Raw genomic sequence first — 26,680 nt, 5'->3', positions numbered from 1 at the left:
GTCAGGACTGAATTAATGATGCACACAAAATGGCTTATGATTATGTAAAGTAGTCTTGCTCAGGGAATGGAAGAATATCTGTGAGATTGGGAAGGCAGTGCAGGTAGGGAGACAATCCCATAAAGCCGCTGCTTTTCACCGTACGGTTATCAGCTCAACCAAACCCAGGAAGGGGCTTCAGGAAATGAGTCACCTTCACAAGAGCCACTTTTATTAGCTTAGGCGCAGCAAATAAACTGCTGCAAAGTAATGCTGAGGTGATAAGTTTGAAATGCGTATCACTTTGTGGTTGGACTGCCATTTTTGTGCTGTGGATAACATTTGTGCTTCTTTTTTTTTTGTCAACTCATGGTATTGTTCTTTCTCACAGTTTGTATCGGCCCCACAACACTTCTGCTGTGTTGCACTCAGTATCGTTTACTGCAGTGGTCATGTAAATCGGAGATGACTCACCTCCTCTCCTGGTGTAAATCTACAAGTAACTCGCCTTAGCCCAGACTGTCAGTAGGATTCCTCGCATCTCCGGAGGTCCACTTTTAGTTGTAAAGTTGACAGTGAGTCACAGCCACAGTAAATAGCTACTGGCAGTGTTGTGTAAGCGGATGGCATTTAAAATCCTACCACTGTGTTGTGTGAAGCTGCGATGTATCATTATAAATTACAGAGATATGACATTACTTAAAAAAGGTTTTCATTTAGTGCACCTTGAAGTGACTTGATGTAACCGATGTCAGAATGTAAGAAGAACAGAAATGGGAGGAGACTGTCAAAGATTTAAAACATGTACACATTAACTATCATGTTATATTATTAGCTGTAATTGCAAAGGGAAATTGAATCAGTCGTGCTTAATATGGGAATGTTTCTGTTTTTGGCAGTTTTAGGAAGATGAAACTGAGCGTTGGTTCCCCCCCCCCCCCCCAATATTTTGTTACACTTTTGGGTGACAAAAGCTGTGGGTGTGAGATTTGGGGCGTCATGAGTGTGGGTGCATGCTGGGACGTTTTCTTGCATTCTGAGGGCTCTTCATCAGGGAGCCAGCTTTCCACAGCCTCCCCCTTGAAATATGAATCATAAATAGACCGTGGTAGTTGAACAGGAGTACACTTTGGCCACTCTGATGTAAATACTAAGACTCATCCACAGCACAGATTTCAGGCCCACAGTAGCCACTTAGGTACCATCTTAGAACATTCACCATCTGTTTGCTCTGGGCATGTGGAGAGAAATTGCCAAACGGTGCAATGGTTCATTTATTGATGTAGGCATGTCTCTCACTGTATGCACTGAGGTTTTGTCTCTGTTGTTGTATAAGATATCGAGATAGACGGGGGGGTTGTTGTGAAATATTTTGCCTATGTGCTTATAAGCGTGACTGTATGTGAGAGACACTTGTGTTATGTTGAAGTAGAAAATTAAGACAGCTGTTCTTTCTTTGCCTCACTGATATAGTTTAATTAGAGTGTGTGTGTGTGTGTGTGTGTGTGTGTGTGTGTGTGTGTGTGTGTGTCTTAGCACAACTCATTTCTCTCTGCATGTTATTTTCTTAAATGCTCTAGGAATAGCCTAGATTTATTAATTCTGTTGTACACTGCCAAGATGAGGCGAGTCCTTTATTCACTCAGTATCTGAATTGTACTCCGTCAGTTTATACTGTTTTATGCAATAATGTGTGTTTGCAGGAATGTTATTAAATAAATGAATGATTTAGTCCAAAGTTCAGTATATATGTGCACAATTATGTTTACAAAGCTGCTATCCTGTACACATTAGTGAGATGGGTTTGAATGTACAAATGAGTACTGAAGTACTGAGTCAACAGACTTGTTTGGAAAATGAAATTTGTGTTTAGCTTTTCTTTGTGCATGAGAAGCATTTGAACTGCATGTTATGTAATGTGGGATTGAGGGAAAGCACAAAGTGAAGCTGCACTGTAGCAGCAGGCCGACGCTTTAGCTTACTTCAGAAAATTATAGAGTGCAGGCCAACAGGGGAAAATCCCATTTACCCCACAGCATCATGCTTAGTCGTGTTAATTATGAATGTTTAACCTTATTTTTTTTAATTAGGCAGATGGAACCAGGCAGTTTGCTCTAAATTGATACAGTGGCCAATGCAATCTTCAGCAAGATGGTCTATTACAAGCTAGTGAGAGCTAATTAGTACAGTTTGAGCCTTTTATGTGAATACCTCTAATTAGCTTATTTGTGATTAGGGCTGCAACAAACGACATCTTCAAATGTCTTATTTTGTCTGACCAACAGTCCAAAATCCAAAGATAATCAGTGTATAATCATAGAAGACGAAGGAAACTATTCAAATTTAGGAAGCTGAAACCATAAAAAAGCCACCGATTTATCAAATGAGTGCCGAATCATTGTCTGTTAATGAAGGGATCAAATCATCCACTGATTGTTGCAGCTCTCTTTGTTCTGCCTTCTTTCATTCTGCATTCATTTAATGTGTTCACTGCCTTTTTTAAAGACATTTTAAGATTTTTTTCTCATCAAATTTAGTCAATTTAAAAGCATGTCAGGATGTTAGAGCACTGCTCAGTTTGATATTTAAGATGCAGTATAAGAGCCATTGCTAAGACTTGGAAACCCCCAGGTTCTCCCTCAATCCTCTCCAGCGTATAGCAGAAGATTTTCCATCCCTGTGGGTACTGGCAGATTCTTCCCCAGACAAGAGCCTCTGAAAACGGCCAAGTTAGAAGAAAAACAAATTCAGCCTCAGGAAAACCCTTTGAGCTGACAATCTGTTTATTAAGTTAAAAAAAATAAACGGCCAATGACAACTGTCATGAAGTGCTTCAATGCCAGAGGTTCTACGTTCCTGCCTGTTGTGTATATACAAAGTTGGATGCCTACTTACAAATGAAATCACATTTGACGTGTTCTCAGGCTGCTGTCAAATGTGGCGCCACAAGCCAGTATACAATGTATAACTGAGCGTGTGATCAAGTAATGGCTTCCATAAAAGACAACGGATCACTGAGTCGCGTCACATGATCAGAAATGACCAGAGGGTTCCTCTCACTAAGAAGTTAACATCCTCAAAACGGGACATGTACAATAAAACTAGTATATCTGTGGAACCTTGATGACATATGGAGCCTGGAAGTAATAACATTTTGACATCTTTATTTACTTGTTGCTGATGAGAAGATCATTACCACTCATGTCTGTCTGCTTCCCGGGCTACGTCCAAGGTTTTACCTTAAGAATCTGCATGCAATCACCTCTAAAGTGTTGTTGTCACTGTGACGTTTCCAGACAACCAGCGTAGACATCTGGATATAACTTATTAATTAGTTAGCTTTACAGGTGCTGGAGGACGGATATTCTGAATCTATTTTGGACAGAGATAGATTAGCTGTTTCCTCCTTCTTCCAGTCTTTATGCTGAGCTGAACTAATCGTTTGTAGTCTTGGCAAGGAAATGGATTAGCGTAGTTCCCAAAATGTCAAACTATTCTTTTAAAACAACAGGTTAACTCAGAAGAAAAGTCTTTATCCATTCACCTCCCGTCACAACTCACCCCCGCAAATCCTTCTTGGGCTTTATCTGAGTTATTTTGTTTAGACTTACAACAAAAAAAGGTCATCCAGCTGGCAGCAAGTGAACAGAGCCTCATGGTAGAAAGCTGCAAGATTCATTCATGCTTCATACCAATAAGGGGAATTGAAGTTGGATGAATAGGGCAAGCAAACTGTATGATTTGTTAAGGTTTGTTACAGAGAAGCAGATAATGGTAACCTTTTTTAGTTTTGGGCGAAATCTTCTGTATACTGTACAAGGAGCTTTTTCAGAGCAAAGTGGCTCACCCTGTTCCTCCTCTTTCTTATTGCCTAGTCAGGACATTTCTAATCCAATATTCTCCCCTGTCGCTCCTCGTGAAATGGATGTTACATAAACCTGAATGGAGGAGGAAACCACCTGCAGCCAACACGAGCTAGTGGCATTCGGTCTGAGCATTTTTCTGAAGTTAAAGCCACGAGTTATGTAGTATTAATAGTTCTGCTCGGTGAACATATCTCTCAACACGTTCCTCTTTACAGCACTGTGACCTTGTTTCCTCATTCATCGTCCTGTCCGCTGACTCCACATTGACTTTAAACCCCTCTCTCTCACCCAGTCTTCCGACTCCATGCCTCCAGTGCTTCCTGATGCTCCTCGCTCACACCTTACTAGAACTTAACCAGTCCCTTTCTTCGGTATAGAGCTTTTACTCTGGAAAGAATTGATGTAGATCTGCACCTACATTAATATATATCCCTCTCAATCCTATCAACCCTCATTTTTAAAACATGATAGGCGTGATAGGCATGTAGTTGATGCCCTGTGTAAGTCCTGATTTAAATGGTGCAACAGTAAACTGAACTCATCACCAACTTGTGTCCCCAGAATTTGACACAGTAGATGCGTCTTTAGCAGGTTGGACTAACTGCAGGTTTTAACAGTATTGAGTTGATTTAGACGACATAAGACATAATAAACAGATTTTTGAATTCAAGTATAGTGAACATCATGAATGTGTGAACCACTGGTTTGCATTAAGTTGTATTATGTAGCCTGAAATGTATTTGCTGTAGCCTTCCAGGTGGCCATAGTTTAACAAGTCCAAGACAATTGGAGTGTATATTTGTCACCCACGAAAGGACAAAAGAGAAGTTTGTTTTCACCACTTTGTTTTAAAATCTTCTATTACTGGAAACACAATTAGAACACAAGTGTCATTGCCCTGTTATAGCAATGTCATTAACTATATGTCCTGCTCAATATCTCAAGTCCCTGACTGTAGTGTCCCAAATATCAAGAGAATGGTCTCGATGTGTCTTTCTGGCATTTCTAAAGGTTGTTTAAAGGTCATTCATTGGTAAAATAGAGGAATGTGTCAGTCAATAGAAATGACACATTTAAGATCTTAATCGATGCAGTAAAACATGTCTGGCTACATGAACAGTTGAACTTATTTTATAAAGTGTTTATACACAACTGCTCTCACCTGAGCATTCAGTAGTGATGCTTTCCAGCGTGCTGTGCATGTGCCACATATCAAAGACGAGCATTTAATAGTTATTGCTATTTATCTGTCGCTGAATGTTTGTCTGTGTTTGGTTTGTTCAAAAATGTTTTACTATTCAGGATGTTGTTTCCCACCCCAAGGTTTGGAGAGCTTGGATGCCATGTTGACCTGGTGAATCATGCAGTTACTGGTGCAATACTATCGTTGGCTATTTGCAAGATTATAGAGAATACATCTTTGTCTTTTCTATTTCAGAGACAATAACCCAATAATCAACCATCCAGTATTCATTCATAAATGACTGAAAGGTCAGGTGACGTCTGATCTGCCTCGTGTTGACCTTAAGGAAAAATAACCTCCATTTTTTTCCACAGGTCAGCTTCCATCAATGGTTGACCAAAGTCATCAGCAGAGCTGAATAATTGACTTAGCCAAGCAGCTGAGGTGAAATGCAACCTGTCTGTAAACAAGAATAGATCTCCCTAAACAAACGATCCAACACACCAAAATGAAAACCCTAGTATTTCGAGTAAACAACCGGACTGGACATATGGTCCCTTTGTGTCTCATCAGGCTGTGACCCTGCGGCTGCAGTGCTGTTGTTGTCCTGCACTGTGCCCGTCTCCTTCATTATTATACCGGGTGTGAGAGAGATGACTCTACTGTTGTGGTTCATGTCTTGCTGAGGCTAAGAGGGAACCTGACCCCTGCTTGCGTACAGGCCCTGGCAGAGGGTCATTGCAGCAATGCACAATGCAGTATTCAAGGCCAGTCTGGTAAAATATTGAACGCAACCACAATGTGCTGACAAAGGGATGTTCGTACAATGAGAACAATGGCAAGGGCAGAGCTGTGTATTCTGATATCCTGGTTGCCTATATTTAGGTTTAGTATTTAAATGCACTGGTACTGTATGTGCAGTGTTTATGCAACACTTCCACAGTACGCTTCAGTTTGTAATGAGCCCTAAAGCACGCAGATGAAAATGGTGCAACTCCAGAAGCATGTGTGTGTACAATCGCTCGTAGTTTATTTAATTAGACAAGTTTATTATGCATGTTGTTTTCTGAACATGCTTGTGCACCATGTATTAACATATTAAGTAACACATTATGTGTTTAAATCTGGAGTAGTGTAAGGTTGGAAAAGGACTGAATGTAGTTGCACTCTACAGTGTTTAGATACAAACTCTACTAGAAGATAGGTTTTACATTACAAACGTCTCAATCCATCATTAAACTCATACAGTAAATATGCTCCACTAACAATTGTCAGTATGCTGCTTTTGGTTTCGGTCATCTCTGTTTGAGTGGAGCAGCAGCCCCCCCCCCCGAGGGGGTATTTCATTCATGCAATTAAGAGGCAGTTAATTGTAGATCAGCTCCAGTGGTTTGCCAGAGGGGCCCTGTGCTAACCTTGTCACCGCTGTGCCCCGTAAGTGCACGTGGTCCCGTTGGATTCTCTTATCCTTCCCTCTTCTCCCTCATGACTGACTGTTTGCTTATAAGTCAGCAGGCTCCTTCCTATACGTGATGTCATCGTGCTCTCGGATTCAAACTTTAACACGATTACAGACCTCACTGACCAAATCAGATGTTTTTAATGTGGCGCTTTGTTGTGAATAAATGATTTCAGTATCTTTCTCTCGATCTCACTGAAACCTCTGAAGGTTGATTTCTTTTCAGTGAGTTGAAATCTCTTGAGTCAGGGGAATAAAAGAATATACATGAATGGAGAGACTCTGGTGCTTCAGTGAAGAAAGAGTGGAACTAATGATGTTGGATGATGAAGTGAACATTTAACTGGATTAACTCCTTCTAAAATAGAAAGTATATGGAGATGCATCAAAAGAAACTTAATGCATTTTTAAAGAGCCTTTTTCTTTGTTACACTACAACACAAACGTAGCCCACTTAGCCTACTTACAAATTGAGATCTACATATTTATTTTAAACAGTGTAGTGTATTGTTTGGACACTGTTCAGACTGCATTGAGTTAAGTGTTGTGTTCAGCAATCTTATCATGGCTTCACAAAACACCCCCACACACACACACACACACATACAGTCCCACTCACAAGCGCAGTCATATAGCACACACACAAGCACCTACCTCTGTCTCCCTTTCTAGTCCTTTTTATTTCAACTGTATTTCTATACAGGCAGTCTTATAAAAATATATTAGATATCCTCCCACACGCTCACTTTGACTCCTGCACATGTTACATCATCTCTGATGACACACTTCTTTTTATCTCTTTACGCTTCCAGCTTATCTATTGAAGTAGGTTGACCAGAGGTAGCACACCTCGTTTTGTATGTTTTAATCATTTATTAGATATCTGATGAAACAGAACTATTAAGGTCTGAAAATGCAATCTAAATCCCTCCTGGGAGAAAAAATATAAAAACAAATTCAACCAGATCAGTTATTTGAGTTTAAAAGTTTAAACGCTTGCACAAAAGAATCAAAGACCCAACCGAAGCTGTGGTTGTCAGCAGAGGGGTCTGTCTGCACGGTGATAGGCTCAGAGACGCCAGCTTTAGGAGCAACTTGTTGTGAGTAGTCAAGCTTCCGCTTTGCTGTGGGTGGATTTTAGTCAGATGGCGGGCTGAGGGATCCTGGTGTGCTGTGAGAAATTTCAGTGGATGTCATGGTGCCTAATACCCACTTCCTCTCTCTGACTCTCCCCTGACATTTCATTGCACACATTCTCATTGTCAGCACACGTGTTGCAGTCCTCCCTTACACATCCAACATACATGTGTCAGTGCTGCAGTAGATGCAGGCTGCCTTCAAATCCGTACGAAACCCCCGTTCTTCTCAGCTTCCACTGCAGTAACAGGCTCTCCTCATATTACAAAAGAGTGATGGGGTTGTTTATTTATTTATTTATCAATCAAAGTTATAAAAGCAATTAGGCCTAAAGTCCTACCCTCATGGTCACAGCCAGTGCAAAACATCACAAATCACTGCCACCTCCATGCTGCATAAAGTTAATGTGACTCTCTCTGTTTTGACAGAAACCTTGGGAAGTCGGGCCTGCGGGTGTCCTGCCTTGGATTAGGTAAGAGTCTTTGGATCAAGAGACACACTGAGAAGTTTGCTGCACAACCAACGACTTTGTATAACAGATTTGTGAAGGGAATATATAACCCCATGGTCCAGTGTCTCTGCAGAAATGGCTCAAATATATTATCCATATTTCTTTCTTTAGCTTGTTGCTTGTACACTATGTGCAGAGCACTTCATATCACCGTTCACTTGCTGTCCTGTGTGCACATGCGTGTTTATGTACTTACACTCTGACCCCACCTCCCTGTCGACCTCTGTAGGAACATGGGTGACATTCGGCGGACAGATAACGGATGAGGTGAGAGCAGATGGATTTTGTTTTCAAAGCTCAGGAATGGAAACGTGTCACATGATCTGGCACATCCTGGGTAGCTCAAGAAGCCTATTTTTAAAACATGGTGCCAGGGGGAGTCAACAGCCAGAGAATAAACACATGTTATAGGCAGGCAAAGCCATCACAGCCTTCTTTAGTCTTGTTAAGTTAGTTTAATAATTTAAAAGTTCTAACACCTCACATGGGTGGTCTCTCACCCCACCCTTCCCTTCTCCCCTGATCTCTCAACAGATGGCAGAGCAGCTGATGACTCTGGCCTATGAAAATGGCATCAATCTGTTTGACACAGCGGAGGTCTACGCTGCTGGGAAGTGAGTATATCCTTTGCCACGGGTCACATAGCAGTGCACAGTAAAGGGCCGTCCCCACCAAGAAACAATAACTATCATTTTAACATTGTGAGCATCCACACTGATAAACGATAACCTCTGTAAACAGTGGCGCCAAGCGTGCTCCAGCTGTGTCTGAACCCCAAAATAGATATTTATGACCTGTTACTGCTGTACGTTGTGCAGAGAAGGAAATGAAAATAAGGATATGAATAATTAGAATTAATTAAGTAAAAAAAAAAACATGTACTGCTAATCCACCCTCCTGCGTGGAACAAATACACCTTCGAATTCAGATGAATTTGGATTGGCTCTGTGTTTCTGGCGTTCAGCAAATCACTTTGAAAATGATCCCAACGATATCATTGGACTCCGCCATCCACTTGAGTTAGAACAATATTTTTTTTAAACGATAGATTTGTAGTTGTCGTTCTTGGTGCGAGTGTCCCGTAACACCAGGTATTACCAAGCAGCTCACATGGGATTGATTTTTAAAAGCACCAGGAAGAGATTATATACGGAGTGTTTACAGTTGCCTTGCACAAGCAGATGTTCATTAGAAGGGATGTTAATACTCGCTGTAACCAGTCGAGCCTCTAGCGGGTTGTCTCCACTAGTGGTAACGCAATCCTTTTATACTGAAAGCGTCAATTTACCCAAATCACAAAAACATTGTTTAAACTACTATAGCATGCAAATAGTTTCAGTTTGACGTCCGGAAGCTTTGACATCACCCGCGTACAATAGAGGTTTGTTTGAGACAAAGTTGTGAGAAATGACTTCTGAAAAACTCCTCAACAATGTGTCTTTCCAGAAACTCCACAGTCTACATAATCACTGTCAGCAGTTTTCATTGGTACTATTTGCAGAAAGTAGTTCCACTGACCTATGAAGGGACACAACAGATTCATTCCATGATCTTCGACCTGGAATAGGGTTATAATAAGGATTCTCAACTCCGTGTCATTGTTGCGTTCATGAGGGTTCAGATATTCATAGACTTGGGTCTACATTTACAAAACAGCCAGTGTTGTTGTGTTTAACCTCAGAAAGCAGCCTTGTACTGCCTTATCACTGTATGTAGTGATGGTTTATATTCCATCATGGATTAATCTGATTTTCTAGTCGTTTGGGTGCTTTGAAATAATCTATGTGATTATCCTTTGCAAACAGTATCTCTGATTAACAGAAGCAAGTATTTTTTTTAATCCTCCCAAGAATAGCCTAGTTTCGTTTTGGGGAGATGTGTCGGAGTGTCTCGCAAAAGATAATGTAAAGAAAAGAAACATGCAGCAGCTGTTGTCTGCCTGACGTCATCACTACATGCTTCATTGTTCTGGGAAGCTTTCAACAATTTGTTTTGCCGTGTTGTTTTATGATGGGGGTCAGACGTTTTACCACCTGTGACTTTGATCACCACGCTTCCATAAAACAGACCACAGTTCGACAGAAAGGACAAATCTGTTAGACACCTGCAAATGTTTGTGACAGCATGTCACACAGCTCCGTATGCGTTGCACAGGTGTTAATCCCGACAGCTTCCAGTGCAAAGCAGTGCCGAGGAGCTTATATTACACACATACACGGGAGTAGAACACATCACACACTTTGCACTTTCATGTGAAGTCCTTGGTTCTGTCTTACTGCGATTGCTTCATCAGTCAGACTTAGAGAACGCGACGTGGTTGCTGGTGGATGGTCGGCCGCTGTAATGTTGATTCTGTGTTGCGTGCGTGGACAGATAAACGAGGTTTGTAAGCTGTGCTCACACTTCTCGTTCTGCTCACGCACAACACATGGCAGTTGTTTGTTTGTTTGGCACGTTTGTTCTGGCGCAGCCCTACAAAGCAGAGGAACTGTCACAAAGCAAACATTCAGCACATGCACATATTTTAAACATGCAGGCTAGTGTTTCTCAGAAATTTAAACAAAAATGTGTAATTGCACAAACAAACACATTCTGTAGCCGCTGTTATCAGCAAAGGCATATGGCGTGAAAGCATTTAAAAGTATGCGAGTAATTGGCAAAACAGAATTTCCTTCTTCTTTTATTCCAGGCTTAGACATTTCGCTCTAGATGCATATTAATTGCATGATATTGTGTGAAACCAGTGACAAATTAGAAGCATAATTCCACAGAAATCTGAAAGTAATAAAATATTGTAAATGCATGAATAATGCAGCATCATGTAGTTGGGCTTCTGCCGTAAGTCATTACATCGACTCGGCGTTGGAATAATGTCCTAATTAATGGATGGATGAAGACCGTCAACCTGCTCTAGGCCGACTGTACCTTATGTTTGGGCTCTCCGATTACTCACATTTCAGAAAGCACTGTGTGGGTGTTTGCCAGAGAAACACACACTATTCCGCACACAAACACACACATTATTGCTCTCACGGGAGCGCTTGAGTGCTCGTTGTTTAAAAAAAATGGGTCCAGCTGGCAGGGTCTGAAACAGGTAGTAGTAGTTCAGCACCTACTTGTACGTGTGCTGTTTGTTGGATCAGCAGACAAACCAGTGTTATACCATTGTACCAGTGTTCATATTTTATTGAATTTAAATAAATAAATATTAAAAACACACATGCAGGGTTTAGTATTAAAGCATATACATATACTTATATCATTATGGTTGGCTTTATTATCAGTGCACCCAAAAGTAGTAGTTAATAGTTGCAGATATATATATATATATATATATATATATATATATATATATATATATATATATATATATATATATTTAGTTCCTAAGAAGCATCCACATACATTTAATGTAGGAGTCTTATTATTTGTCAGTGAGAAGACTGGAGAGACTTGACCGGTTTCTGCCCCTTTTGATCGTAATGTCACTCATTAGCCCCCCTGTGGCTGCTAATGAGTGACATGGTGGTGGCTCCACAGCACAGCTGGCAGCTAATACACACACATGTACACACACACACTTCCTTAACATGTCCACTGAAAGCTCCTTTATGCATTATACAGCATGTGTGCAGAGTTGGACTGCTGTCTTTGATTTTAAAAGAATTCCTCAGACAGTCTAAATGCTCTTATCATTTCAAAGCGATCTTGATCTAATCTTCTCTCCGTCTGCTTCGCAGGGCAGAGGTGGTGCTCGGAAACATCATAAAGAAGAAAGGATGGAGGTATGAGGCACACTTAAATTGAATTTGGTGTTTTTTAATTTCCGTCCCAGCCAGCCTCCCTAATCTTGTATCGTCTCCTTCCTTGCACATATTGGGAGGCTGTGTGTTATGAACTGGAACTGTAAGGTAGGAAGATGAAAGATTAATGCGGGCAGCCGTGCCATGCCCACACGCCTGTGTCCCTCCTCAAAGATGCTGAATAATGGATGAACTTCTAGTGCCTTGTCCTCTACTTTTTTGGTCCTGGATTGGCACTTGTATAGCTGTGTCAGGTTATATGCCAGAAACACTCAATCATTGGCGCCGGTCGAGTTCTGGCATAGTCACACTTATTGTGAGATGTGGGTGTGTGTGACACTGAAAGAATAAAAGAAATGCATGATTGCCCAAAGGAGGTGTCTGAGCTTTTCATCCTAGCTGTTTAATACGTAGAATGTAAGTTTTATGTAGACTAAGGATGTCACGAGAACCCATACTTTGGTACCAGGTTGATGCCAAAATTCTGAAAACACAACATACTCTTTTTTTGACAACACCGTAGGTACCATGGGGATGGAGACTAATGGCGTCCCAGGGATGATAGAGAATGTGTTTGGAACAAACAGAGATCTTCCCCGGGTGTCCCTGATATTGCTACATAGGGTACAACAAGTCCGTGCAGCCGGTGGACAGTACAGTCCGACAGCTTACATTAACAGCGAGCGTGGTTCCCTTAAGCAACATTATGATGCGTTCATGCTTAATTCAGTATAAATTACTATCGAGCAAAGATACATTTTAATGTATCATTATGACATGATGTGTTCAAATGCAATCTTGTAAAATGTCGTTTTTGGAGAGAATCTTGAATACAGTTGTTTTGAAGGAGATGTTTTCACAGCAAATCCAAATGAAATATAAGAAAGGGACTTATGACCTGTTCTCAACGTGTGTATGTTGAAGTGCATCACTGGGGATTCATTGTTTTGTTTTTGTTTCACCGTGGTATCGAATTGGTTATCGAGAATCATGGATTTTCTCTGGTATTGGTGTCTATTGCTAAATGTATGGTCTTGTGACATCCCTAGAGTAGCTCCTATACATAAGGCATTTATTTTTGCTATACCGTGTGGCAGATCTTATAACAGATTTGATTTCATTTTCCATTTTCAGGCGTTCAACTCTGGTGATAACAACAAAGATCTTCTGGGGCGGAAAGTAAGTTTCATCCGGCTGCTTCTTTGACTGAAATGAGAAACGATCGTCCTGTATAATTGTTCTGGTTGATGCTCCTGGTAATGGGATCATGTGTCATCCAAACTCATCTGTTTTCAGGTACCTTCAATGAAACATTTAAAGTTACTCTTATAGTTACGATAATGTAAAGTGTATTTTTTGCTTTTTTGTAGAGCGGAGACTGAAAGAGGTTTATCTCGAAAACACATTATAGAAGGTAAGTAGCAGCGCCACAGGCTATTGGATTTATGCTGACACTGCAACAACAAAACACTTCCTAATTACATGCTTTGGCTTAAGGGAATGAAGGCGGCTTTTTTTTATTAATTGACACACTCTCGGGGTTGCCAAGAACATTTTTGGATGCAATAAATTGTTTGAGAATCCTCTGCTTTATTTATTAAGCAGTATATCGATTGAGTTGTATGAAGAACATAATCATGTAACACAACAGAGCTTCACTGTTAATGTACTAACTGTGTTGTAACTGTGCTGCTTATTTCCAGGTTTAAAAGCCTCTCTAGAAAGACTGCAGTTAGACTATGTGGATGTGGTGTTTGCGAACAGACCGGACCCTAATACACCTATGGAAGGTAATTCTATTGAATCGTCGCTTATTTTTTCTGTCATTCTCACACACTTAAGCACGTTTCCTTATGTTTTGTAATATTGCACAAAAAAATAAATATCCCCTCTTCTCTGTCTCTATGACTACTGCAATGCAAAGACTCAGATATACGAACCTCTTTTAAATTAAATATCTATTTTTACATACTGCATGTTGTCCTGGTACATCCACCTCCACAGTCAGAATGAGTGTAGATGCTGATGCTGGAGACCTTTAAATGGCAGAGCGCTAACTGTGTGTGGGCTCAGCCGGTCACACAGTATGCATCTGCTCTCGTTCCCCCTTTGGGTTACAGAGATCGGTCAGAGGTCATCTCCCTGCCTCCATTTTGATGCTTCACTGGCTCCGACTCTTTCACAATACTTTAGTGTCTGATTAGTCAGAAGTAGCTGGTGTTGTTTGATGTGAAAGTCGAGGCAATTCTTTTGCTCATTTGCCCTTTAAACATTGCACACAGTTCGCATGGGCAGTTTTTGAGTCCATGTCTTCAAAACCACAGTAGTTTGACCATCTGGTGTGTTTTTATTCTGGCAGTCGCTACAGGGCAGTGTGTCTGGGATGAAGAAGTGGTGACCTGCTGTTCTGTCAGTTTACAGAGAAACCCTCTAAAGCCTAGTGCCCACTAGATGATGGCAGGGCTGATGTGGTTGTCAGAGAGACTTATAGAAAAACCACATCAGCAGGATGAACCGATGGAGGGATGGAGCATTACTGAGGGTCGACCCCTCCCCGATTTATTGCGCTTTGGTGCTCCTGATTTTGTCTTGGAAACCTCTGATTGTTATCAATTGTTGTCAGTGACACTGAATTAAAGTAAAATATAGTGTGTACTGTGTTGAAAGAATAACATGAGATGAATCTGTGTAACGTTCAGTCGGCACAAAAACGATCCCTGTCTGATATATTTGATCATTTTATAGAAGTAAACATATTTGTTAGCCCTCTCAGATTAAGCTGTAGTCATTAGGTAACTTTGTGAAGACGCTTTGTCCACTAACCTGTCATCATCCTATCGCTGGGCTCTTCTTATTTTTGCCCTGTAGCATGTTGCAGATAAAAAAGAAAAATCTTGTGGACTTTTACAATAATACCATTCAAGTGTGTCTTGTTATGAATAGCTGTCATCCTCCCAATTCTGATTTACATAATCAGCTTTGCCACTTCTCTCCTGAATGGCCTAGTCAATTTGGATTGCAAATGATATCAAATACAGATGATACAGAACAAGCAGCTGAGATTTCCATAGAGAAGGCTCTGAGGACATTGTCTGCTTCCTATATTTATGAAAAACAGCAGAGAAAATACTATTCTCCGAACACAACAGTGAGACTGCAGCATTGACGGAGTTTTATTTTATTAACATTTTTGTGTATTTTCACTTGCAGAAACGGTTCGAGCAATGACCCATGTGATAAACCAAGGCATGGCCATGTACTGGGGAACATCCCGCTGGAGCCCGATGGAGATAATGGTGAGACGCAGTGTAGACAACAGTCTACATCAGGGATAAACAGGGCAGATATTCATTTAAACCATATCCTTACGTAGCTGAATCCTATCCGCTCCTAATGTTCATCGATGTTCTATATACAGTATGTCGTGCTGTTCTGTCAATGAGTCAAATATTTGTTACTTCCATGTTTTCCTTCAGGAAGCGTACTCTGTGGCACGACAATTCAACCAGATTCCTCCCATCTGTGAGCAGGCTGAGTACCACATGTTCCAGAGAGAGAAGGTGGAGGTGCAGCTACCTGAGCTCTTTCATAAGATAGGTGAGCAGTGACGGACTCGTGGCTTTGGTTGAGGTCTTCTTTAAAGGTGCAGCATTCAGAGCATTAATATAGCCGAGAACAACGATGTGCTATGTAAAGATGTAATGAAGTCCTGAGGAGAGCATGAAAAGGCCTTTCTAGATAACGGCTACAACTCTTGAGGAAGTGAGTCATTAGTGTCATGATGGTCACATGTCTTTCCTCTCAGGTGTGGGGGCCATGACGTGGTCACCGCTGGCCTGTGGGATCATCTCAGGGAAATACGACGGCAGGGTGCCTCCCTACTCACGGGCCTCTCTGAAGGTAGACAAACCGCACTCGTCTTTATCCCACTCTGATCATCTGTGCTGGTGTCACCGTTCTGTGTCTCCCTACTGGTTTGTTTGTTTACTGTGTGTGTTGTGTCTTTCAGGTGCTGTAACTCTGCGCACACCTCACATGTCTCTGTGTTGTTTTCAGTGCCATGGTTGACGCCATGCATTGCGCACCTCTTCCCGAGCAGTGCTGTTCCACACCGATGAGCACACACACACACGATACATGAGATACATGCATAACAACGGCGTGTTTACATATTCATTTAAATCGTTTGATTTTAATCTGAGACGATGTACACCAACATATTTTATTTTGATTTAATTGAATTGTTTGATGAATCATGAAGCAATTCAGTTCATTCAGGCTACTGACGACTTTTAGCATAAAGGAACCAAGCAGACAAAATAACTGAAGTTTAATGAGGAGGAGAAGCATTTTTAATGATTTATGTTAGTGAACACAAACCCAGCGGAATATTTCACTTTAATAAAGTGACGGATTAACTTCTTAAATAAAAGAAATGTAACTGCATTTTGAGATTCAAAATTTGAACAAAAAAGCAAGTTTTGAATCAGAGACAACTCCACGTCTGCATTACACAGAAGCTAACCGACTCGATGTGTCGTATAGTGGAGTGGCATGTTGTGTGTCTGTGGTTTGTGTGTCAGTGACTGTCAGAGATGAAAGCAGCTCTCCATGTTGGTGTTGTGCAGTACTTTTGGTGACTTGTGTGCAATGTTCTGCTTCCTGTCTGGTTCAGTGTTGCCTGTGGATGTTTGTGGTATTTTGGCTCATTGATAATTCTTACTGGTTTATAATGTGTCACTAATAGCATTATAGTATAATTCCTGATCCTTGTTACTATATAAAGATTACTGTTTTGACTCTGAGCACAAACTGACATCATTTCAGTAAATTACAGTAATAGTCAGTTCAAATCTTTCCTCTGATGTTTGTAACTTTGTCATTTGAATAATATAAATGAAGTGTAGCTGTAGCCATGTTTCCCTGGCTGAGGTGTAGATGGCAGGAGACAGAGTCACATGTTTAAAAACAGGCCCTGGTGACACAGGAGCTGCGGTGCAGCAGTGTGTGAGCAGGGCTGTGTTTTTGAGCAGGTGTGCTGTGTTTTCGACAGGGTTACCAGTGGTTGAAGGACAAGATCCTGAGCGAGGAGGGCCGGCGTCAGCAGGCGAAGTTGAAAGAGCTGCAGGCAATCGCGGAGCGTCTGGGCTGCACTCTGCCCCAACTCGCCATCGGTACGCAGATACACTCTGCCGCTCTCTCTCTTTCTGTCTGTCTGTCCGTCCCTCTGCCTCGGACGGGCCGAGGTCAACGCCGCACTGGCAGCTGTCTGCTTTGTTTGTTGGTGTGTGTGTGTGTGTGTGTGTGTGTGTGTGTGTGTGTGTGTGTGTGTGTGTGTGTGTGTGTGTGTGTGTGTGTGTGTGTGTGTGTGTGTGTGTGTGTGTGTGTGCCGTAACTGTAGTTTTTAAAAAAGAGGTTAATGAGAAAAAGAGAATTGGGAGGAAATCAAAAGTGCAGCTGCAGTGTATACTTAAACTCATCTACAACCTTCTCATTGTCTGTCAGGGAGCAAAATTAACAATAATAGAATTGTCATTATCTCCTACTAAACAAGAATCTGCCACCGTCCCTTGAATACATTAATGTAAATATCAACATAAGGAATGCAAACATGTTTACAGTATATATATATATATATATATATCTATGCAGATCTGTGGTGTTAATATGTGTTTAACAGTTTCCAGTGTCAGCATTAAAATGACATTCCCATAAACATAAATCCAGTGAGTGAGCGATATCGATTTGCTGCTGGGCAGGAAAGAGAGAATGTGCAAACCCTCGAAGACGCTCCCGCGAGGGCTGTTAAAGTGTCTGCCGTTAAATCTGGGACTCCCTCTCCTGTCGCAGATTTTTCACCCTCGCAGTAATGCAGTGTCATAGATTAGGTTTCACGGCCCATTAGCGGACAGCCTCATCTCTCCCAATTACCATAAATCCTTCCAGCGCTCCTGAAGGCAGCGCAGGAGATTTATGTCCATCATGTAGTCCTCTAGATCACTGTGGCACTCCAGTATTGAAAAAAAAAAAAACATATAACAATGATGGAGTCCTTCCTGCCTCTGGCTTGATTCTGAGGCCTGGTGCTGCTGGAGCAGGTGGTGAGTTCAGGTGCTGTTTGTGATAATAGAGTTAATAGATCTTGTGAGTGTACACTTGTGTCAAATCAGTGCAAGACCTTCAATTGTTGTCATGTCTTCTATTTTTTTTTCATGTTGCTACAAGATTTGCGTAGAGTTATAATCCCACTACAGCTAAATTCTCCATCCCTTTATTCTGTAATCTTCTTACAAGCGTATTTTCCTGAAATGCAAAAGCATGCAGTTGTATTGCATAATAATCACACCCAACAGAGATGAGTTCTTTGTGTCAGTTTTCTCAGAGAGATCGCACACAAAAAGCGTGTTTCTTGCATATTATTTACTTTGTACTTCTACTACATTACATTTCAGAAGGAAACGCTGTTTGCTCCACAACATTTTCACACGGGGATGCACAGATTTTCCGGTGCGGCCACTGACCTCCTTAAACGGATCAGGATTAACAAACAACATGACCGATTAAATACTATTTTTTCGTCATTGTCATTTTTTTATTCTGCTATCGGCGGGCTGTTGACTTAGTTTTTAAATGCCACAGAAAGTCTCAAGTTAGAATATACAAAAACCTAGGATAAAATAGGGTTATAAATTCAACTATTCCACAGTAGTTAAAAGAAACTTCCTTTCAACCATCTGAATCAATAAAATGCTGCTGCTTACATGTTAATCCATAATAATAAAATAATATAAAATACTGCACGTACACATTCAGTGCATTTTGCTGATAGTATGTCTGCATTGTACTTAGAACAGCTGTGCTTGTAGTGAGTTGTTATATTGTGTGTGTAAAGGGTTTGTATGCTTCTTCCCTGTGTGATGTGCAGTGCAGAGTTTGTGGCCAGCTGTAATATTATTTTTCATATTTAATTTGTGGACAGGAAATGTTGCAGTAGCTTCCATGTTTCATCAAACTGGTGTGTGTTTGTGGAAGTGTTTATTGTGTGTGATGCTGTGGAAGAGTGTGTGTGTGTGTGTGTGTGTGGGTCCATAATCTGGGTTTGGGGTGTCATTGCTGTTTGCTGGTCTCCTGCAGCGTGGTGCCTACGGAACGAGGGGGTGAGCTCTGTCCTTTTAGGGGCGTCCAACACCGAGCAGCTGATGGAGAACATAGGAGCGATACAGGTGAGGCCACGATATGAGTGCGTTTGTGTGTTTGTACACGTGTTTGATGTTCTGCAGAGCAAATCATCGGTTTAATTTGTGAAAATGTGACCTGACTCGTTTCATAAGGCGTTCGTGACTTACAGTCTGTAACAGCAGCTTCCTCTCCTGGGAACAGCTCGGCCTCTTGGGCAGTTTGCTGCTGCACGCTTGGGTGCTCTACTGTACCGTGTTAATAAGGTCAGCGGAGTATCGTTTGCCAGAGGGATTGGAGGCGAGCTTACGGCCACTTCTTCCTCTCCCGATAAGATGCACTCGTTTAATGGGGTTTTCAGACCGGTGGGGGTTTACTTCCTGTCCTCACATTATGTCTGGCCTGCAGTCAAGAGCATTCTTACTCTTTTATATTCTGGTGCTTTGTGTATGCTTCCGTGTGTCCCGGTTGTGTGCACGCTATAGGTCTCCTCTCGCTCAGCACATTTGATATTTTGGTTTTGAAATGTTAAGCTCACATTTCCCAAGGGCTCTGCAGTTTTACATCACAGTCCCTCATATTAAAAACAAAACCATTATACCATAAAATTACTATTTTATTTTATCTACACTGTGAGTAGAGAAGAAATTATTTTCTACATGGGATTAGTTTTTATTTAATTACATCCAGGCGAAATTAAACTATTCATCTTTTTTAAACAGTTTTTCTGGAAAGGAAATGACAAGAAAAATATATTTATATTATTATATTCTGGAGCATTCTGCTGAGTAATGAGTAAATGTAGTATATCTTGATAATTATATTTTAACTTGAGTTTTGAAGAAAGGACTTTTACTTGGTATGTTTTGTAAAACATCGCAATTCTTCATCCTCCACTGTTTTATAGTTTGTTATGTAACAAATCCGCTGGATGTGAGTAGAAGAACGTACTTAAATAACTCCAGTATCAAGTTAATGTATTTTAAAACAACGCAGAAGATTATAGAAATGAAATAAGCTGCAGATCAGCTGTGAAACTCTTACTCTTGATTTATCATTTCCCATCATTTTGGTTGCTGTATTGGTAGCAACGAGCTGGAAGTTGCGGACGGGACGTCCTTGGTGTCAACTAGAAAAAACTCAAGTCGTCCTTCAGCGCTATCTAGAGGCTGTGATGCGCAACTGCAGACGATTTCTGATGATTTTCTCTGTTCAACAATGACCGTGAACACTGACAGTAAATATAAGCGAGGAGAACATAATCACCATTTGTGTCTCTGTCCTGTCGCAGGTTCTTCCAAAGCTGTCATCGTCCATCACACACGAGGTGGACAGCATCCTGGGGAACAAGCCGTACAGTAAAAAGGACTACCGCTCCTAACGCGCAGCACGGCCCCGCCCGGCAGGGCTGCACCGAGGCTGCAGCCGCAGCGCCCCACCTTTGCCTGATCCTCTGTTTGCTTGAGCTTTTACTGAGTGAGAACCTGGCGCATGAGTCTGGCCACACCAAGGCCACCCAGGGCACCTCATTTAGTTACAGGGATAAGATAAGGAAAGGAAAGGGGGAAAAAATACAGTCACCTCCACAGGAAAGGAAGGGAAGAAAGACAAAAGTGGAAGAGAGGTTAGGGACATGCGCTCATACTTAAACCAGTTATACATTCAATTCAGCTGAACGTATTTTAAAACAATAGAGAAAAATACCTTTTTAAAAATAATAATAATAATAATAAGCACACGCTTGCTTGGCAGCCAGATTTCTCTTTCTTTTTTTGCTTTTTTTTTTCTAAAACTGAATGCAACTAAAAGGAAGATTAAGTTAATACTGTACGAATATACCACTCTGTTGCACATGTACCATAGCCATGCATTTGTTCCTTGGACGTTTACAAAACACCCGTGTACTATACTGTACTGTCAGTCAAGGTTTCTCTGGAAAACCTTTTGTTTGTGTTGTCGACATTGTCAGTGTACGAGCCCATTCGTGGGCTTTAACAATCAGCACTTTAGTATCGTCAGTATAGGTGTCGGAGGGGAGAGGATGGGTATTACAATAGTCTTATCTCACAGCCATTGCACTAGAGAATCATATCTCCTCCTCATCCTCCCTTTATGCCTTCACTGGTAGTACGTCTCTCCAGCCTGATGCTCCGACTCTCCTGCTGTCTTAGCGTGGCGGTGACGGCCAAGATGAGGAGGGGGAATGAGGCTCCTCCTCCGTCTTGATCAGCGAACCGTCCGCGACGATGAGTCGGGGCAACTCGTCTGCCACTGAAGAAGAGATTTAGCTTTTCATTAATCCCTATCGGTAGGAACTGCAGTCGCGTTAAATAAATAAAAAAGTGTCCTGGATCACTGTGTCACCCGGCCTCTGTTCTCTGTGCTCTGTTCTCAGGCTGAGGATTTACTGTGCAGGAAGTGGTCATATCAGTGCTGGCTCCACATCTCATGGAAACTTCTCCTTGATCAAATTCTGTTCAAGTGTTTTGCCTTATTTACAGTTGCATCAGACTGTGCTGTGGCTTTTGGCGTGTCGACAGCTGCACCTTTGGCCCACGTCCCCAGTAAAAACTGGAACGCTAACCGGTGGAAGTGGCATTAGTTGCGAGGAGGAGGCGGTAGTGTGTCCAGTTAATCAGTGGGAGGCAGCAGCTCAGGGAACAGAGCAGGAGGTTTTAGTCGTGTGTTGGCGTGCACATGGTCAGGAGGTTGCATTTACTCGTCTGTCTTTCTTTCATGTGTGGACACCGGGCAGGACCGGTGACATTTTAGCGTGGCTTGAGCCAAAGATCTTCTTCATCTCTCTTTGACGACACACCAGAGTGTTTCACTCTCACTTCCTGCAAGATTATAGAACTAATCTTGGCGCATGTGCTGCCCAGCTTGTTATGTATCTACGGTATGGACTTTACTCCATACATATATCTTTACTTGACCACGCTGTTATACTACAGTAATTAACAAATATGCCCTTCATATACAGAATGCATAAGTACAGCTAATGCTTTAGAATCGGTCTGTTTCAGATGACATACAACCTGAGACGTGTCAGAAATATAACGCCGCCCTATATCATCGTTTCTCCTTTGGGTGCTTTCTTACTGTGATTAAAGCACAAGTGGATAGCATGTGATACATCCTCAAAGCATGGACCCTGTTCACCCAGCCTACAATACCTACGGGACAAGTGAGGTGATGCTACTCCGCTTACTAACACGTGTAGGTAACAAATCTTTACTAACCGCTGATTAACTATTGATTCTTAGCAGAAGAATGAACACATTAGGAAACTGTCATATTAGTGCAAATGATGACACGGATGAGAAGTGGACGCTACAGTGTGGGATTTGTGCAGCCAAGGTCTGCTTCGTTACGCCTCCTAGGGGATTTTTAACGGCAGCAAAGTGATTTCACGTCTCTGCTGTTGATCCTGTTTGTGTGCGTGTGTGTGTGTGTGTGTGTGTGGGGGGGGGGGGGGAACCAATCCCTTGCTTCAGCCTGTTGTATTAGTTGATCCCTGTATACGTTTGATTTGCTGTGTCCGAGTGTTTTCTCAGAAGAGAAAAGCAAAGAACATATAGTTAATTTAGTCTGTGGAGTTCCTGTGTCTTAATATTTGTATCTGCAGGGAGTGGGGAGGATGTTTGAGACTTAAAGTTAGACATTTGGAGAAATACGCACATTTGCGTTCTTACTTGACAGTTCAAATAAAAAAAAGATAAACACCATACTCATATCTGTCTGTTAAATATTAAGGAACGATATGGCCAGCCGCAGGCTAACTTAGCTTAGCATTAAGATTTCAAACGGCTCGTCTGACCACCCAATCCACTAACTTGCTCCTTTGAATGGTAGGGAAGCACTATTTTAGGGGGAACAAACTTTGACACGACTTATTAATTTCCCCCCATAAAACAGCAAATTGATGTTTTGGTGCAGATTTAAACAAACAAGATCTTAAACTGTAAAGCTTTAGAGGAGCGTTTGTACAGAGCCAGGGTAGCTGTTGCACCCGTTCCTAATGCCAAGCTAATTTAGCCGGATGCTGTCGGTAGCTTCATATTTAGCGTACAGACGTGTGTGTGTGTGTGTGTGTGTGTGTGTGTGTGTGTGTGTGTGTGTGTGTGATCAATCGTCTCATTTAACTCTCGACATAGAAAGTGAATAAGTGACATTTCCCAAAATGTCAAACTTGCCCTTTAAATAGTATCGCTGTGCATTTAGTTTACCATCAGTGTTATTTCACACCGTACTGACCTGCCCAACAAAGATCTTGTGGTATTAAAAGGCTTCTGCACATTGTAGAAATAACTTTAATGTTTTAAGGCGGACTTGTTGTTACCTGGTGCCCTCGCCTGTGTAGAAGGAATTCCTAGTTTCTTCATATTTGCTGTTCTAACATTTGAATGACTAGTTCAGAAATGAAAGCAGACCCACAGATGATAGAGCTTAGGTTATACAGATAATATATTTTTTATGTTTTAGCCTTAAATGCAGTAGAGAATCAAAAGAACAGTTTTTATTTTTTTCATCATGCTGCATTTTTCCTATCAGTATTGTATCGATTAGAAGACTGAAGTGAACGCAGCGGCGGACTGAGTTCACTCTGAAGAAGACGTAGTGAGAGCCTGCTATCTCCTGTACATAGTTTGACCTTTGTATATATTTCTGGTTGTGATCACCTCTGCCTTTTTTCTTTTCTTTTTGTTTTGCAGGCATTGCTATCTGCACTGTGCTTGAATCTGAATTTAGACAGGATGTACAGCTTTGATCTTCAATGAAAAATGAAATAATGATAAAATAAGAATGGTAAACAAACATCTGTGTCTGTCTTTATTGGCATTCATGTGTAAAATATTCTGGCTGTAGATTTGGCAGAGCTGCAAAGTCTCTTTAATCCAGTGGAAAACAAAAGATGCATCTTAAACTTGCATTATATTCAAATGTATACAACAGAGAGAAATATAAATATGAAGCAATTTATACACAAAATAAATTCAAAAGAAAAATATTTAGACTCTTAACCTTAAAGGTGCACATGAATGTGTAATCTTTAGTGACTCATATTGAACTGTAACTTCCAGCTGTCCATTAAAGCATATTTAACAGGAATGTGCTTTACTGTGATATAATACAATAAAAGGTCTGAAGGAGTCTTTGTTGCACTGTACACCACAGCAACATTGGACTGAGTTTGGTACTTCATATTGTATAGATTGAAAAACAACTTCATAGTACTGGCAAGTGATGAAATGTGATGTAAAAAAAGCTGCCTCAGTGGCAGTGTTGCATCATATCCAGTAATTACATTATAAAAATGCGATTATTTTATACACTGTACCTGCAAAAGGTATTTCCAGGACCGAATATTAAACACAAATACCGAAAGTGCAGAAAACGCAACCACAATCTCCTGACTCTGCGCACGTAGTTGTTGAGTGATTTTAATCCTGAAGACTAAAAGCTGTTTGTCGTTCCACTCGAGAAAATCACAAAGTACCACAGTGAGTAACCGTCAGGATGACTGTTCAAAGGACACTTTGGCAAAAAGAAATCATCCAGCTCAGGTCCAAACATGAAACTGCAGTTCTCATCAGAGAGTCTATTTCCATGAAGGTCTTCCAGCTGCCTGCTACTCCCTGCAGTAAAACATGGCCGATCTGTCTTCCAGTTAGGTGCTATAACGCGTTGTTGTGCTGCGAGTCTCCTCTGCTTCTGCCGTAGGTGAGGCGTGGAGGTCCACCTGAGGAAACACACGCATCCATATTTGATCAGAACAAAGATGACACCACGGAGTAAGTGCAGCCTCTGCAGGAACTGAACGCAGTCAGCACTTTACCTAGTTATTTACTCGTCTTTCACAGAGTCAGCTAAAATGTCACTTCTGTTCTGACTCATGAGTCGGCAAAGCTCCTCACCTGCTGTCCATGTGGAGAGGACGTAATGATGAAGTAAGAGAACTGATACGACAGCAGGGACGTGTGTCCCTCAGGCCGGTTAGTCAATACTTTACCTTCTTGACAGGAGAGTCCGATCCAGCTGTGCAGGCAGGTGCAGCGGCCGTTGCGTCGGTCGCACTGCGAGCCGTTGTCACACTCGCAGGTCTCTGCACAGTCGGGCCCGAAGTGATTCGCTCTGCAGTCTGACACAAATACACGGTTTAAAAAACTACACGCACTACTTTTCTCCAGTACAACTTTATATTTCAGCTTTATCAACCAAACCTTTTGGCAAAATAGCTTTTTTTTCAAACTCATTAATGGATAACTGACACATTTTAAAGTCAAGCTGAGGTTTACCTCGACACTTACATCCTTTAAATTAATTAAAAGAATTCTCAAATAAATTCCACATCTTTAAGAACATAATCTACAAGAAACTGCCTTAAAGTTTAATTCCTTGTTCAACCCCCACAGGCTTAAAATTCCCAATTTAGAAAGCCAAGATCTTAATGAGAAACTCTTAAATAAATGATGGTGTACAGGAGAGGAGTTGGACAACATGTTCTAATGTCTCATCTCTTCCAATGTTTCATCCCAACCTCAGTTGGTTAACATTAAACCTGAGCTGAACGGGGAGGTGATGGCCTAGGGTTCCAAATACAACACCAGAAGGTTGTGAGTTCAATACCAGGCTGCCGCCATTGTGCCCCTGAGCAAGATACTTAACCCTGAGTTGCTCCAGGGAGACTGTCCCTGTACTTAGTTCACTGCAAGTCACTCTGGATAAGAGCGTCTGCTAAATGACCTGTAATGTAATGTAATGGCTGAATTGCGGCATAGCGCCATCTCCTGGAATGTGGAGTCTCTTAAATGTGAAATGAATTAATGTTCTTTTTTTTAACCAAGCCCGTGTCGTGTTTTTATTAAAGGTTATTATTTTCTGGTCACTGCTTATTTTCATTTTGGTTTACGATAATAACTTGGTCTCAAAGTCATTAAAAAAAGTCTCAAAAGCTGCTAGAAGATTACCGATGTCACATCTGAGTCCAGTCCTCCCGGAGGAGCAGGAGCATCTTCCTGTCACAGGATCACACGGAGCGTCGTCTTCACAGTCGCACAGCTTGGCACAGCCGTGACCGTAGGTACCCTGCTCACACACTGAGAAAACAAAAAGAGGACAAATTGGTGTCAGAAATGCCTGTGATCCCGTTATTATGTTGTGGTATTCAGCAGTGATTTGTCTGACCTCTGTGACAGCGAGCTCCGCGAGACCCTGGAGGACAGATGCACTGGCCCGACGCTGGGTGACAGGAGGCTCCGTTCATACAGTCGCACTGCAGCTGGCACAGCGGGCCGTGGAGACGAGGAGGACAGGCTGAGGACGAGGGATTAAAGTCACTTTTATTGTCTCCCATGGGAGAAAATTGTCTTGGATTCAAGCCATAACATTTAAAGCCGACTTTTGGTTTAAAATGTTCTCACTGGATTAATAAATGAGTATAAACCGTCGTAACTCTCTGAACTCTCTTTAACATCAAATTCAAGGACATTCAAGGACCCAACTCGGCATGGTTTGCGACACACGATGAATTTAGGATTGACTCGAAATAAACGAGTACCCATT

The 26,680-nt window shown here is 41.5% G+C and overlaps 2 protein-coding genes across 7 annotated transcripts in view; one reads left to right on the top strand and one right to left on the bottom strand.

Annotated features, from left to right (window-relative positions):
• Positions 1-23,932, top strand: part of kcnab2a (potassium voltage-gated channel subfamily A regulatory beta subunit 2a) — an 83,585-nt gene extending 59,653 nt beyond the window's left edge. For 5 of the 6 annotated variants that reach the window (XM_029431834.1, XM_029431831.1, XM_029431832.1 and 2 more), the window contains 13 exons: positions 8,053-8,096; positions 8,365-8,402; positions 8,670-8,749; positions 11,876-11,920; positions 13,073-13,117; positions 13,309-13,352; positions 13,642-13,728; positions 15,149-15,234; positions 15,415-15,535; positions 15,744-15,838; positions 16,992-17,112; positions 19,073-19,161; positions 20,406-23,932. In XM_029431834.1, the coding sequence (XP_029287694.1) occupies positions 8,053-8,096; positions 8,365-8,402; positions 8,670-8,749; positions 11,876-11,920; positions 13,073-13,117; positions 13,309-13,352; positions 13,642-13,728; positions 15,149-15,234; positions 15,415-15,535; positions 15,744-15,838; positions 16,992-17,112; positions 19,073-19,161; positions 20,406-20,495 (985 nt within the window). In that variant the 3' untranslated portion in view covers positions 20,496-23,932. Of the gene's footprint in view, positions 1-8,052; positions 8,097-8,364; positions 8,403-8,669; positions 8,750-11,875; positions 11,921-13,072; positions 13,118-13,308; positions 13,353-13,641; positions 13,729-15,148; positions 15,235-15,414; positions 15,536-15,743; positions 15,839-15,947; positions 16,960-16,991; positions 17,113-19,072; positions 19,162-20,405 lie in introns of those variants that run through there. The other variant, XM_029431835.1, reaches the window with a different exon arrangement.
• Positions 23,933-24,132: 200 nt separating this feature from the next.
• Positions 24,133-26,680, bottom strand: part of megf6b (multiple EGF-like-domains 6b) — a 57,223-nt gene continuing 54,675 nt past the window's right edge. The window contains exons 35-38 of the mRNA XM_029432844.1: positions 26,303-26,431; positions 26,086-26,214; positions 25,128-25,256; positions 24,133-24,857 (exon numbers count right to left, since the gene is read on the bottom strand). Coding sequence (XP_029288704.1) covers positions 24,793-24,857; positions 25,128-25,256; positions 26,086-26,214; positions 26,303-26,431 — 452 coding nt within the window. The 3' untranslated portion in view covers positions 24,133-24,792. The remainder of the gene's footprint in view (positions 24,858-25,127; positions 25,257-26,085; positions 26,215-26,302; positions 26,432-26,680) is intronic.

This window comes from Cottoperca gobio, chromosome 5 (genome assembly GCF_900634415.1).
Source record: "Cottoperca gobio chromosome 5, fCotGob3.1, whole genome shotgun sequence".
NCBI lineage: Eukaryota > Metazoa > Chordata > Actinopteri > Perciformes > Bovichtidae > Cottoperca > Cottoperca gobio.
Note: the sequence above shows the minus strand (reverse complement) of the source record. Positions and strands in the feature narration are given on the sequence as shown.